This window comes from Clarias gariepinus, chromosome 18 (assembly GCF_024256425.1).
Source record: "Clarias gariepinus isolate MV-2021 ecotype Netherlands chromosome 18, CGAR_prim_01v2, whole genome shotgun sequence".
In the NCBI taxonomy this organism is placed as follows: Eukaryota; Metazoa; Chordata; class Actinopteri; order Siluriformes; family Clariidae; genus Clarias; species Clarias gariepinus.
In genome coordinates this window covers 24443033-24457270 of record NC_071117.1, presented here as the reverse complement: position 1 = coordinate 24457270, position 14238 = coordinate 24443033, and the positions used below count along the sequence as shown (strand labels likewise).

General features: G+C 42.0%; 1 protein-coding gene across 2 annotated transcripts in view; it reads left to right on the top strand.

The window, feature by feature from the left end:
• The window catches only part of gpc6a (glypican 6a), a 152782-nt gene that overhangs the window by 19733 nt on the left and 118811 nt on the right, over positions 1–14238 (top strand). For both annotated transcript variants that reach the window (XM_053477046.1, XM_053477047.1), the window contains exon 2: positions 11598–11756. In XM_053477046.1, the coding sequence (XP_053333021.1) occupies positions 11598–11756 (159 nt within the window). The remainder of the gene's footprint in view (positions 1–11597; positions 11757–14238) is intronic.

The following is a 14238-nucleotide window of genomic DNA, read 5'->3' as shown; positions in this document are numbered from 1 at the left end:
AGAAGTGAACTGGTGCAGATGAAGCGGGTGAAGGCGTTAATTAAATCATTTAAAGGGAACTGCGGTTGTCATGGCAACACCTTTGGCATACAGGGCAGACCTGCGTGTGTGCTGGGGTAAACGGAAAAGCCCAGTATGTCAGAGGAGTGTTGGAGCAACGTTCTGCAGTGCGGCTTCCACAGAGCTGGTCTCCATGGACCAGAGTCATCAGCCGCAGTGTGTGAGGGCACGGACACGTCGCCACGTGGTGACCCTGGTGACGTCCAGCATGGGGTCTACCGAATACCAGAAACAAGTGTGACAACAGTCAGTCAGTCAGTCAGTAAAAATAAAAGTGAACGGTGTTCATCCTCATTGTTGGGGCGTCACAGCGACCTTTCACCCTGCTGTGCGTGTGAGAGGCTGGGAGTCGGTTCGAGACGTGAACACTCCTGGGGTTGGAGCAGTAATCCATCTGAGACAGGCGCTGAGAGCAGGAGAAAGGGGTCGGAGTAAGAGTGCTTCAGCACACGCTTTAAGGGATTAGAGCGCTGATACTGTGTGTGCTCGTGTGTATGTGTGTGTGTGTGTGTGTGTAGGATTAGAGAACTGATGTTCATTTTATCAGGAAGTGAAATGACATCCGACTGAAACAAACTGAAAAAGAGGATTAAATAAAGAAGCGTGCGCACACACTCCGTTTGAGACGCAGCCAGACGTGAGCAGGAGCCGCTTCATTATTATTTTACTCCCTCCGCCCCCCACACCCCCACCCCCGTTTCCGATTTCCTCCTGCAGATTTCCCAATGCGAATATCACAGTCTAATTCGGGCAGAAATCCATCAACGCCGCTTTACTGTCTCGTTGTCCGGAGCAATCAGTAGCCCGCTGCTCACTGCGGTAGAGGAGTGCGCGAGGTAGGGAGTGTGGACTAAATATATCACACAAATCTAGAAGTATTGTACAGTGAAAAAGGTTTTTTCCTGCGTGACACCATGTAATTATGTAGAATGAGGAAGGAAATCATTTGGGAAGAAATACTTACAGATTAAGGGGTAACTTCCACTTCTGATAAATAAATCCAATGCAGAACGCTGGCTACAAAAGCAGAGTTGGGAAAGTACATACTGTAAATCCTTAACATCTCGCGGGGGCTTGGAGCCTATTCCAGGAGACTTAGGGCATAGCGTGCCAATCCATCACAGGACACACACACTAGGGCAATTTGGGAACATCAGTTAGCCTAGCCTACAGGTCTTTGGGAGGAAACCCACCAAGCATGGGGAGAACATGCACACAGTGACGGGAATCAAACCTGGCCGGGACTCGAACCCAGACCCTGGAGGTGCGAGGTGACTGTACTAACCACTACACCACTGGGCCGCCTACACAAATCCTGATCTTAAGTGAAAGAAGAGATTCCTTAGGGCAAACAGTACTCAAGTAAAAGTAGGAGTCCCTCATTGACTTGTGTACTTGAGTAGAAGTACAGAATTACTCACCTTCAAACCCACTTAAAAATCAAATGGGCAGACTGGTATTAGTGTCGAAAGGTGTGCTCTCCCAGTGCTTGATGGGATTCCTCCTTGTTCTTCTGTTTCCTGAAGTCCAAAGATATGCAATTTGGTGTTCCCAAACCACCCGTCGTGTGTGAATGAGCAAGTGAGTGTGTATATGTGTGTATGGATTGGCACTCCATCCAGGGTGTACTTTGCCTCGTGCCCTAAGTCTCCTGGGATAGGCCCCGACCCCCAAAACGCCCCCCCCCCCCCCCACCCTCTCCCGCAGCCCTGTATACAGGATAAAGCAGTCTAGACGAAAATGTTATGTTATTAGGCATGTCTTGAAAGTCAGCAGGTGGTGCCAATACTTCTTAGCAGTGTCGTTAGGTAACGCCATCATGCTTAAATGTAGTTAAGTTTGATTCTTTAAAGGTTTTTGCTGTACTTTTGAGTGGAGTAAAAGTAAAAAGTATACTCACGTAAAGTACATATATGTGAAATATGTACTTACTGTACGTACAGTAGCAAAGTGAATGTACTCATTTACCTCCAACCTCTGTCCAAAAACGAGTCAGTTCCCATTAGAGCCCCGTATTAAAATGTCCAAAAGAAGAAAACATATTTGCATCCTGGGACAAAATCAGCGGTTTTGGTCTTCATAGTTGGATTTCCTATTCATGACAAAAGTACTGCTACGTTTGAACACTTTGTTCAAATATTAGTGAAAGTTTACGTCCCTCCCAAGCGCTCATACTGATCTGGAAGCTCATTGCTAAAGTGATTAAACCCGAGGAAGCTTCGTGACTCAAGCTTGGCTGAAATAAAACCCCGCAGCCTCTTTGACCTTTATGCGGATAATGCTGAAGACTCCCTGAACTCTCGTGCTCAGAAAGCCAGCGGCTGATGAGGTTAAAGCCTGATTCTGAGACGCACCCGGTCAGACACTGGGCGGGAGATAAAGGTGTTAAAGCCATTAGGAGCTTCAAAGATGGATAAAGGGAATTTAAAATCCGTTAGAAATGAAATAGACGAATAAATGAAGTTCCCATTGGGAGGAGCGCTAAACTAGCTTCCTTTAAGCAAGTGCGCACTTCGGCAGACAGATGTTCGTAAAAAAGAGACAGACAGCGAGCGGGAGGAAAGACAGGCAATACAGAAAGAGACAGACAGTGCTGGACTAAAGATTGATAAGAGACAGATAGAGCTGGGAGGAAAAAAAAAGTGAGATGGACAATAAAAGTTAAATAAAAGTAATAGAAAATGGACAGTTTTGAATATATGGGAGATAAAAGCGAGATCTCTGAGAGAGACAGACAGCTGGGGACCAAACTGTCAGATAAAAGATAAACGTCTCTGAGAGACAGACAGCTGGAAGAAACAAATTGATTAAAACTCAGAAAGACAGACAGCTCTGGATAAAGGGGACAGATAAAGACGGCAGAGACAGACAGCTTAGGACAAAAGCGTCAGATAAAGACAGAAAGCGCCGACAGACAGCTCGGCCGAAAAAGGGGAGTTGGATAAAAGAGAATAAAAGGAATAAAATCGGCTAGAGAGCTCAGACAAAATGAGTCGGATAAAAGAAACCTAGAAAGCAGAAGAGGCAGAAAGACACAGACAGTTGGACAGAGAGGAAAGAATTGTGTAAACATCTGAGAGAGACAGGCAGGAATGTATGTGACGGATAAAAGTGTGAAGATAAAAGACAGAAAGGGACAGGAGAGACAGACAGTGTTGAAAGAGACAAATAAAACGAGCAGAGAGACAAGACTGGGACAAATAAGAGAGAGATACTGGGAAAAGGCAGGCATGGGAGTGATAGGAATCAGATAGAGAGATGGACAGAACAAACGGGTCATAGAGGAAAAAAAAAACAGGATCGATAAGTGAGAGATGAAGAGAGATAACAGACTGACGCCTAGGACAAATGAGTTGAAGACAGCTAGAGAAACAGACAGTTAAGATGAATAACAGATCACGGATTGATTAGAGTGAAGAGAGACAGGCAGCTGGCTAGAAATAGGACAGGTCATAAACTGATAGAGGGATTGGTGTGATTTGAGACGGAGCCCGTGATCACTCCTGTTTACATTTTTTTTACACAAGTCCTATTTTATATTTTTATTTCTGCTTTGTGCACTGAGGAGTTTTATTTGTGTGTGTGTGTGTGTGTGTGTGTGTGTAGTCCATCAGCATACACCGTGCAATGTTAATCATTAAATATAAAGCTTATTGTCCATGAAATAGATGGAGACGGAGCAGACAGACAGGGAGTGTACACACCATTACACATACGCAGGAGGAGAGCTAATAGACAGACAGCCAAGGATGAGAAGGACAGATTCCCAGAGCGGAGAGAGGGAGAGAGCCAAGGATGAGAAAGAGAGATGAAGAGAGACCGATGGACAAGAATAAAAGACACAGACATGGCAAGCCGAGGAACTGAGTGAGAGCCAGACATGAAGGAATGAGAGAGATTCATACAGAGAGACAGAGAGAGACAGAGAGGCAGGGATGAGACGGACACCTTTAAAATACAGAGAGGTAGATGAGAGGGATGAAACATATACAGAGAGGGTGTTGTGCAGTCAGCTCCGTGTGTAGTGTCACTATGTAGTGTTTATGAAGTGTGATGTACAATCAGTTTTCTGTGTAGTGTCTCTATAAAGTGCTTATGTAGGGTGATAGTCTGCTTTCTGTGTAGTCTCCCTTTGTAGTGTTTATGTAGGGTGGTGTACAATCAGCTGTCTAGATAGTGTCACTATGTAGTGTTTATGAAATGTGATGTAAAATCAGCTGTCTAGATAGTGTCACTATGTAGTGTTTATGTAGTGTGATGTACAATCAGCTGTCTAGATAGTGTCACTATGTAGTGTTTATGAAATGTGATGTAAAATCAGCTGTCTAGCTAGTGTCACTATGTAGTGTTTATGTAGTGTAATGTACAATCAGCTGTCTAGATAGTGTCACTATGTAGTGTTTATGAAATGTGATGTAAAATCAGCTGTCTAGATATTGTCCCTATGTAGTGTTTATGAAGTGTGATGTACAATCAGCTGTCTAGATAGTGTCCCTATGTAGTGTTTATGAAATGTGATGTAAAATCACCTGTCTAGATAGTGTCCCTATGTAGTGTTTATGAAGTGTGATGTACAATCACCTGTCTAGATAGTGTCACTATGTAGTGTTTATGAAGTGTAATGTACGAATAGCTGTCTAGATAGTGTCACTATGTAGTGTTTATGAAATGTGATGTAAAATCAGCTGTCTAGCTAGTGTCACTATGTAGTGTTTATGTAGTGTAATGTACAATCAGTTTTCTTTGTAGTGTCTCTATATGGTGCGTATGTAGGGTGATAGTCTGCTTTCTGTGTAGTCTCCCTTTGTAGTGTTTATGAAGTGTGATGTCCAATCAGCTGTCTAGATAGTGTCACTATGTAGTGTTTATGTAGTGTAATGTCCAATCAGCTGTCTAGATAGTGTCACTATGTAGTGTTTATGACGTGTGATGTACAATCAGTTTTCTGTGTAGTGTCTCTATAAAGTGCTTATGTAGGGTGATAGTCTGCTTTCTGTGTAGTCTCCCTTTGTAGTGTTTATGTAGGGTGGTGTACAATCAGCTGTCTAGATAGTGTCACTATGTAGTGTTTATGAAATGTGATGTAAAATCAGCTGTCTAGATAGTGTCACTATGTAGTGTTTATGTAGTGTGATGTACAATCAGCTGTCTAGATAGTGTCACTATGTAGTGTTTATGTAGTGTGATGTACAATCAGCTGTCTAGATAGTGTCACTATGTAGTGTTTATGTAGTGTGATGTACAATCAGCTGTCTAGATAGTGTCACTATGTAGTGTTTATGAAATGTGATGTAAAATCAGCTGTCTAGATAGTGTCACTATGTAGTGTTTATGAAGTGTGATGTACAATCAGCTGTCTAGATAGTGTCCCTATGTAGTGTTTATGAAATGTGATGTAAAATCACCTGTCTAGATAGTGTCCCTATGTAGTGTTTATGAAGTGTGATGTACAATCACCTGTCTAGATAGTGTCACTATGTAGTGTTTATGAAGTGTAATGTACGAATAGCTGTCTAGATAGTGTCACTATGTAGTGTTTATGAAATGTGATGTAAAATCAGCTGTCTAGCTAGTGTCACTATGTAGTGTTTATGTAGTGTAATGTACAATCAGCTGTCTAGATAGTGTCACTATGTAGTGTTTATGTAGTGTAATGTACAATCAGTTTTCTTTGTAGTGTCTCTATATGGTGCGTATGTAGGGTGATAGTCTGCTTTCTGTGTAGTCTCCCTTTGTAGTGTTTATGTAGTGTAATGTCCAATCAGCTGTCTAGATAGTGTCACTATGTAGTGTTTATGTAGTGTAATGTCCAATCAGCTGTCTAGATAGTGTCACTATGTAGTGTTTATGACGTGTGATGTACAATCAGTTTTCTTTGTAGTCTCTCTATATAGTGCTTATGTAGGGTGATAGTCTGCTTTCTGTGTAGTCTCCCTTTGTAGTGTTTATAAAGTGTGATGTACAATCAGCTGTCTAGATAGTGTCACTATGTAGTCTTTATGAAGTGTGATGTCCAATTAGCTGTCTAGATAGTGTCACTATGTAGTGTTTATGAAGTGTGATGTACAATCAGCTGTCTCTGTAGTCTCCCTATGTAGTGTTTATGTAGTGTGATGTCCAATCAGCTGTCTAGATAGTGTCACTATGTAGTGTTTATGCAGTGTGATGTCCAATTAACTGTCTATGTAGTGTCACTATGTAGTGTTTATGTACTGGGATATAGAGTTGGCTTTTTGTGTGGTGCGTCGATGTAGTTTTTATGATGTACAGCAGTGACGGCCGGACAATAAGCGGCGCTGGGACACCGCCCCCTTAAAGTTAGACAGGGAAGAATGCTATTTTAACATGTAATGTTCAAGAATTATTTATTTTAATAATGAAATAAAGTCATTAAGTGACAATATTCTGCTGTATTTATTAATATTATTTATTTACAATTTTTAAAAAAATATTGTACGCGAGGCGCCGGGCAAACGAGTGTCTAAGTGGGCACGTACATTTTTGAAAAGCATGTGACTAAGCTCTAATTGAAAATTTTACAAATCATCCTTGGGGTGCAGCACTGTGCGCCCCAAACCCTCCCACTTTTGTTCTTAGCGAATCAATATTGTTTTTAAATATTTGGGTTTATGTGATTGGACCATTCTCAATGAGTCTTATTAACGCTCAGCAGATTGGTAGTTAATGTACTGAATAGTGATTGACGTGAAAGCAGCTAAATATGAGAAGAAATTCTATAATTTCTTTGCTAAAATACCCCTTCGCAAAGCGAGCGGACGAAGAAGAAAAAAAGTTAAAGAGCTTCGACCAGATCGACCTGATCTTCTAATTAAGCAGCAGTCAAGTGATCGCGGCTAAGCTTACATCCGGTGCTGTTCCAGCAATTCTTATGGCTATTTACAATTTTGTTTACTGTTTACGCCCCCAAAGAAAAATTTAGCTCCAGCCGCCACTGATGTACAGTCAGTTTTCTTTGTAGTGTCTTTATGTAGTGTTTATGTACAGTGACAGACAGTCTGCTTTCCGTGTAGTCTCCCTATGTAGTGTTTATGAAGTGTGAAGTACAGTCAGTTTTCTTTGTAGTGTCTTTATGTAGTGTTTATGTACAGTGACAGACAGTCTGCTATCTGTGTAGTCTCCCTGCGTAGTGTGTATGTAGGCTGCTGTAAAATTAGCTGTCTATACAGTGTCACTATGTAGTGTTTATGAAGTGTGATGCACTGTACAGTGAGCTGTCTACATAGTCTCTCTAAGTAGTGTTTATGAATAGACAGCTTTCTAAGTAGTCTCCCTGTGTAGTGGTGTCGTACAATTAACCGACTGTAGTGTCTTAATGTAGTGTAATGTAGTGTACAGTCAGCTGTCTGTGTAGTGTCTCTACAGTATGTATAGTCTACAGTATGTAGTGTGCATTTGGTTGTTGCTGTACAGCACTGTTCCTGTGTAGTCTTCCTATGAATTATATATTATAGTGCTGCTGTACAACAGTACAGTTGTCTCCCCATGTAGTCTCCCTATGTAGTGTGCATCATGCTGGAGCTGTACACTTGTCTTTCTGTGGTGTTCATAAGTGCGACTGGCAGATTTGCGACTCTGACTCTCGGTTTCAGCTCGAACCCGCAGCTTCATGTGAGGAAGCGAAAGGATGAGTTTATCTCCAAATCGATGCAGCTTAAATGAGCGTAGCGTAAACACAGCTTAGCTGTGAGGGAGAGAAAAATCCAGTTTAATAAATCCGGTTAAATAGAGCTAGAACTAGCTTGCGGAGGAAAGTAGATTAACATTCTGAGTCGGTTATTGTGGCCATAACATACAATATTTTCATCTGATGCAATGTGGAGAAACATAACCAACAGCTCCAACAAGTATTTCACTCTACTGTTGCAACACCAGAAACTCCCTATTTTTTATAACCGCTTTCAGAGACTTTACAGTTCCGCTTAACATGTAATTTTAAACCAATAAAAATAATTTATGCAGCGCAATAAATAGGTTTAATAGTTTGTCCCAAAATGCTAAAGAAATGACTAAAATGTCCTAGAAATCTCACTATATCTCAGCAGCTAGCTGTTGTTTTATAGGGTCTAGCGCACAGCGGAGCTACAGTGGCTGTAACGTCATGGCTTAGAGGAAAGGAAGTGGGGTGATAAGTTAAAGCTTTGCTAATTGACTAGTGCACTAATTAACTGGTTAATTAGTTTAGCATTGTGATCACATTAACGTCTTATTGAATAGAGAGATACACACAGTGGTACCTCGGCATGAAAATTTAATCAGGTAAAATTGCTAACATTCTTGGCACCCATGGTGCTATGTCTTCACTAAATGCTGCAAAAAATGCAAAAGAAAAAAAACCTTAAAATTATGTTAACTAGCTTTGCTCCGCTTTCCAATGATGCAAGCAAGTTTTAAAGGGCTAGCGGTTCGGTCGCTCGTATGCGGGAAATTGCAAATTCTTGCTAAATTACAGCTCTTTTTGTGTTACGTATGCCGAGGTACACCTGTACTTAAAGCAGCGGTTAGTTTTCACATTAGCCTTTAACAAATCTGCATATTTCACTATCTAGTCCACTTGGAACGTAAAACAACCGCTAGTTAACATTTAACATCCTAACGACTTAGCTGCCTAAAGCCGCATTGCATGCTAGTAGCAGATTTCCCTACGTAGCGACTTTGGTAAGTGAGTAAGTGGATATTTTACATAAAGTTTTTTGTGGACTCATTATGATGCTAAGAATTGCTAAGTGACTAGTAAGAGAATATTTGATTGTAGGTACATCATCATTAAGGAACTAAAACATGGACTTGAACTAAAGGAAGTGGCCCAGTTTGAAGTGTTAAATGTGAAAAAAAAAAAAAAAAATGGAACACTGATTTAGGATCTTTGAAGTTTTATGGAAGTAAGCTTAGCGCCACAGTAGCATATGGTGTTGCTGGACTCTGGGAATTCTCCCTAGGTCTCATTTGGATGAGTTTCATTCAGGTCTCATGCTCGGCGGGAAGTGAGTAAGGGGATGTGGGACTGTAGCGAGGACATCCAGATGGCAGACACATCATCAGTCCGCGTTTCCGCTTCATCACACTGAGCCTGGAGTGGAAATATCCTTCACATCTGTTCAGGTCAGAACGGTCCGTGTTACAATTTTATAGGGAGAGAGAAAAAAATAACAATAACAATACACAAGGACATGGAAAGGTAAACTAGCGTCCTCAAAAAGAATTTGTCTCTATGTTTGAGAAATAATTGCGCAGTAAGATAGGTTAGAAAAACCAAACATATATAAACTATACAGGGCAGCTGTAAAGAAGACGAGGAAGATGGTTCCACTCCAACATCGTTAGCTCTTCAGGATCGATGGTGATGTATTTGCGGTGACTGTGAAAAGAGATGAGTGTGTGTGTGTGAGAGTTTATTAGTGAATTAACGGAGAGATCAGGTTTCTGTTCCTGTGCGGTTCCTGAATGATCCATCACTCCATCTGCCTCATGATGAATGCTTCATCAGCTCTATATTCACACACACACTCTGCACCACTGTGTTGTTTTTTCCCCACCACAAATACTTACATTTATGATTTGTTAAAAATTGACGGACCAATTAAAAACCAGCCACACAGTCACATTATTTCATTTACACAAACGAAAACAGAGACACACCCACAATTTCATTTATGGATTTAAGGCATACTCGTTTAGTGACCCACATTCGCCCACATTCCTTCTGATGCTTAGTGCACTAAAAGAAACAATTACATATATGGACACATAGAGGGACAACATTGCCATATATGGTTGTTGTTGGTCTTTCGGCTGCTCCCGGCAAGGAGTCGCCACAGCGGAATACCCAGTCCGTACTACAACTTGGCACAGGTATTACGCCGGATGCCCTTCCTGATGCAACCCCTTTCATTTTATCCGGGCTTGGGACCGGCACTGCATCCAGTGGCTGGGGTTTGGACACTGGCTTGGAATCGAACCCGGGCCTTCTGCATGGCAGGTGAAACACCTACCACTGTGCCACCAGTGCCAACATTGCCATATATGGTAGAACTGACATCAATTCCATCCATGTACAAACTTATATTCCAATAGCCACACCTTCTCAGCTGTGTCTTTATTACTATATATGGAATATTTTTATATATACATTATGGACACAAAAACATTGACATATAAGGCTATCATTTTTTCGTGTATAAAGGTAAAGACACACCCTAACCTTCATATATGGCCTCAGAGAGAGGCTTTTCATGCCACACCAATACAGAGTTACGTTTCCATATTCCTTAAGACACACCCACTCAAACTTCCTAAACTTTTTTTAGCATTAGCGTGATGGAATTAGCTCCATACCATCAACCTTTGCTATCTAGCATTACTACATATTGGTAGCATAAATATACCTCTGAGGCATATCTTGGTAGTTTCTCTAGCTTCCCGTCAGTCTAAAAGGGTTTGAGGTGTTAACGCAGAAGCTAGACTTTCCCCACAGACCTGAGTTTAGCGTGCTAATCACTGTGATATTTACTTCTAGCTGCAGCACTGCGCTGTTTCGGGGCGACGAGGAACAAACACGGATTTAAACTCACCCACTCAGCACATTTTAATGTCACCGCACATTTTAATTCACATTTCATTTCACACGCGCGGCACACAGAACGAGGTGCATAATCGCTGTCTTAATGAATAAACATGGCTCCTGTGCACTTTCTCTCAAAAACCCAGCACAACAGTTTGAGCATGTCTCATTGATTAGCCAATATACATATAAATATAAGAGGGGTCTGGGGCGGCACATTAGCTAGCTAATGTAGTTTAGCCCATTTATCAGTAGCAAGCTAGTCATAAATTGTGAAAGAAAAACACCAGTTAGCTGTAAACTTTATATATTTGGAAAAAACCTTTAAATATCCAACATTTTACCAAGGAACGCTATGCTAAGATTTATGAAATGAAAAATGGCTGATGTTTTCCTAAGCACGCTAATTGGGGAAAGCTAGCACTTGCGATGAACCCCAGCACTAGAAAGACTAACTGTAAAATTTTAAACAGATATCATTGTAAAAACACTACTTTAGATATAAGCTTTAACATTTTGCACATAGCCTTTATATAGCCAGCTAATAAGTTAGCTTTTTTACGACCTAAACTATTTAACTTTAGAACCTGAAAAGCTAACGCAGCATTGCTGGCTGAGCTAGTTTATATGCTAGCAGCATTGTTTTTCATTTTGTTTTCACATTGCCGTAACATGCACAGGGGAAGAAATAGTATTAAATACAGAGCGCTAAAGAAAGTACATACACCCACACACAGATCATTGTTGTCAGTTTGGTACATAGCCTTGGGATGCAAAATTATGCAAATGAATGCATATTTATTTTTGGGTGACTGATATGGGGCGTCACTAATTAATGATGTCACAGCGAGCTGAAACGCGTCGTTAGATCCAGTTGGTGTTCCTCCCGGCAGCTGAGAGTTCTGGGCAAAAGCTGAGGGAGTAATAAAACGTGTGTCTATGTGTGTGTTCTCCACAGGTGAGCACCTGCGCGTGTGTTCTCAGGGGTACACGTGTTGCAGTGCGGAGATGGAGGACGCGATCACACATCGCAGTAAAGTCGATCTCGAACGCCTGATGGAGGACAGCAGCAGCGCCCTGAGAACCGTCTTCACCACCAAACACAAGAAGTTTGACGGTGAGACGCAGGAAGTCATGCTTCTGTCTTCCTGTTAGCATGCCTAAATGTGGGAGTCGGTGTGTTTTACAATGTGTTTGCATATATTCATTTTAGATTTTAGCATTGTCTGAGCTTTTGTTAGAGTGTGTCATGGTGCATTATGCTATGTTGGTGTCAAGAACAGGAAATATTAGTACGTGTTGGAATTTCAATTAAAGTGTCCCGGTAAATGTAGTTGGGTTGCTACAGTGTGTTAGCACTTATAATAAGGTGTGTAAGGGAGTGTTAGTGTGTTAATATTTTTACTCCACCCCTAAATTTAACCTTCTCCTTCACTCATCACCTGACTCCGCCCATCTTCTACTACCTCGATGACTTGACGCCACACCTTGTATTCCCCCATTACTTGACTCTGCCCAGATTCTATCCTCACTATCACCTGACTCCTCCTACGTACCTTCTATTCTCCCCATCTTGTGACTCCGCCCACCTCCGATTCCATAATCTGACTCCATCCAACTTTTATCCACGTGACCTGACACCACACACTTTCTATTCTCCCCAGCACCTGACACTGCCCATCTTCCATTCACCATTACCTGACTCCACCCACCTTTTAGTACCCCATTACCTGAGTTTTCCCGCCTTTAATTGTCCAACATTCACTCAGCCCACCTTCTTCATTCTCCAATACGCACCTTCTACAACTCTGCCCATCCCACTATATTCCCCATTACCTTGCTCCTCCCACCTCCTATTCTGCCCATTATCTGACTCCACCCATATCCTATTCAGCCCATGACCTGACTCCTCCCACTTTCTATTCTACCCATGACCTGACTCCATCCATTCTCTTTATTAGTGGACTCTGCCCAACCTTCTAATGTCCTCATCACCTAACTAGAGTAAAAGAAGCTGAAGAGTAGGAAAAGCAGAATCACTGAATGGGAAAATAGTAGCTGTGTGTCTGTGTGTGTGTGTGTGTGTGTGTGTGTAGCTTTTCCTGACATCACAGCTGGAAACCACAGGCAATGTGTTTCTTTTAAAACCCCTGAGTACTTAACGTCAGACTCGGCTTACACACCTAAGAGCTAATCCTGCAGCTGTGTGTGTGTGTGTGTACTTGTACATGGGTGTTTAACTGTTTATGTGTGCTTGTGTAAGAGAGAGAAAGAGAGAGAGAGAGAGAGAGAGAGATAAGGGCACCCTAATTCCAGTGACAACCTCAACCCGAGGCTGTGAAGTGTGACGTGCACATAAAACCTTTCGGCTTCCATAAAGCGCTTTGTGTTAGCAGCTAGCATGGGGATCCAGGCTAAAAACTCACACGGGGGACATGCGAACTCCTCAGAGGACGGGGTTTGATTAAAATCCTGTGGAATTGAAAATGACAAGTGTTAATGGTGCGGCGAGGCGTTGGCGGACTCGACGCGGTTGAGCACTAGCCTAGAACATCCCGCTAATGTGAAGAGACTGCTCGCTAAAGCGTTGATGGCGCTAATGCACAACAGCTATGTGGATCTTATTATTTAGCTTTATTGCAGATGATATGCGGGTGGTTTGTTTAGGAAGGGTCAAGGTGGCCATTTTGTGACACACTATTGTTTGAGCAAACCATTGCCTCTCATTAGAAGGGTGAGACTTTAACTGGATCAAATCTGCCATCACCTTCCTGAGGGAGTTTGACATCGCCCACTCTAACCCCGCGCATCCTTAATTATCTTACTAATCTTACTCCAAATTCACCCACTGCTACGCACCTCTTACACTAATTCTGTGTCCCAAAGCTCACCACCCCCTGCTCTTAAACCCCAACAATTCTACCTTGCCTTAAATGCCCCTCCCCCGCCTTACTCGAACCCTGAGCATCTAACACCGCCCATCACACTAGCACCACCCCATGCACTTAGTCCAGCTCTTCCACTCTTGGCATTATTCCATCAGCGTTGACCCCACCCACACCCTAACCTTACCTTAAATTTTAAATCTACTCTTAGCTCGAACCCCACTTTTTTTTTTTTTTTCGCAAGACAAATGTACTGTACATGCCTTCACATATGTGACACTTAGTGGGTCCTGTTAATTAAGAAAAAAATATTGTTCTCATCGTTTCGATTAATAACATACGTTATTAATTATACCCATAGTGTGCATTTTAAATATTCACACCTAAAATTCATAATTAATCAGCGTTAATATGATTGCTAGCGGAATCATATCACAGTCTTGTTGCTTGAAATACACACAAACACACACACACACACACACACACACACACACACACACACAGACACATGTAGGTTCATGCAACACAGAGTTTATCATAGCGATTGGCCCAGCAGGTTTGACATCTAATCCTCGGAAAGCCCTTCAGCTCAGCAGGTGAGTATCGATTGGGCGGTTTGTGCTCTCTCAGCCAGAGCAGCGTCAATGATGGATTTCTCGCTCTGCGGATGAAGGAAGGATGAACACATGAACTCCATCTTTTCTCTGACAAACC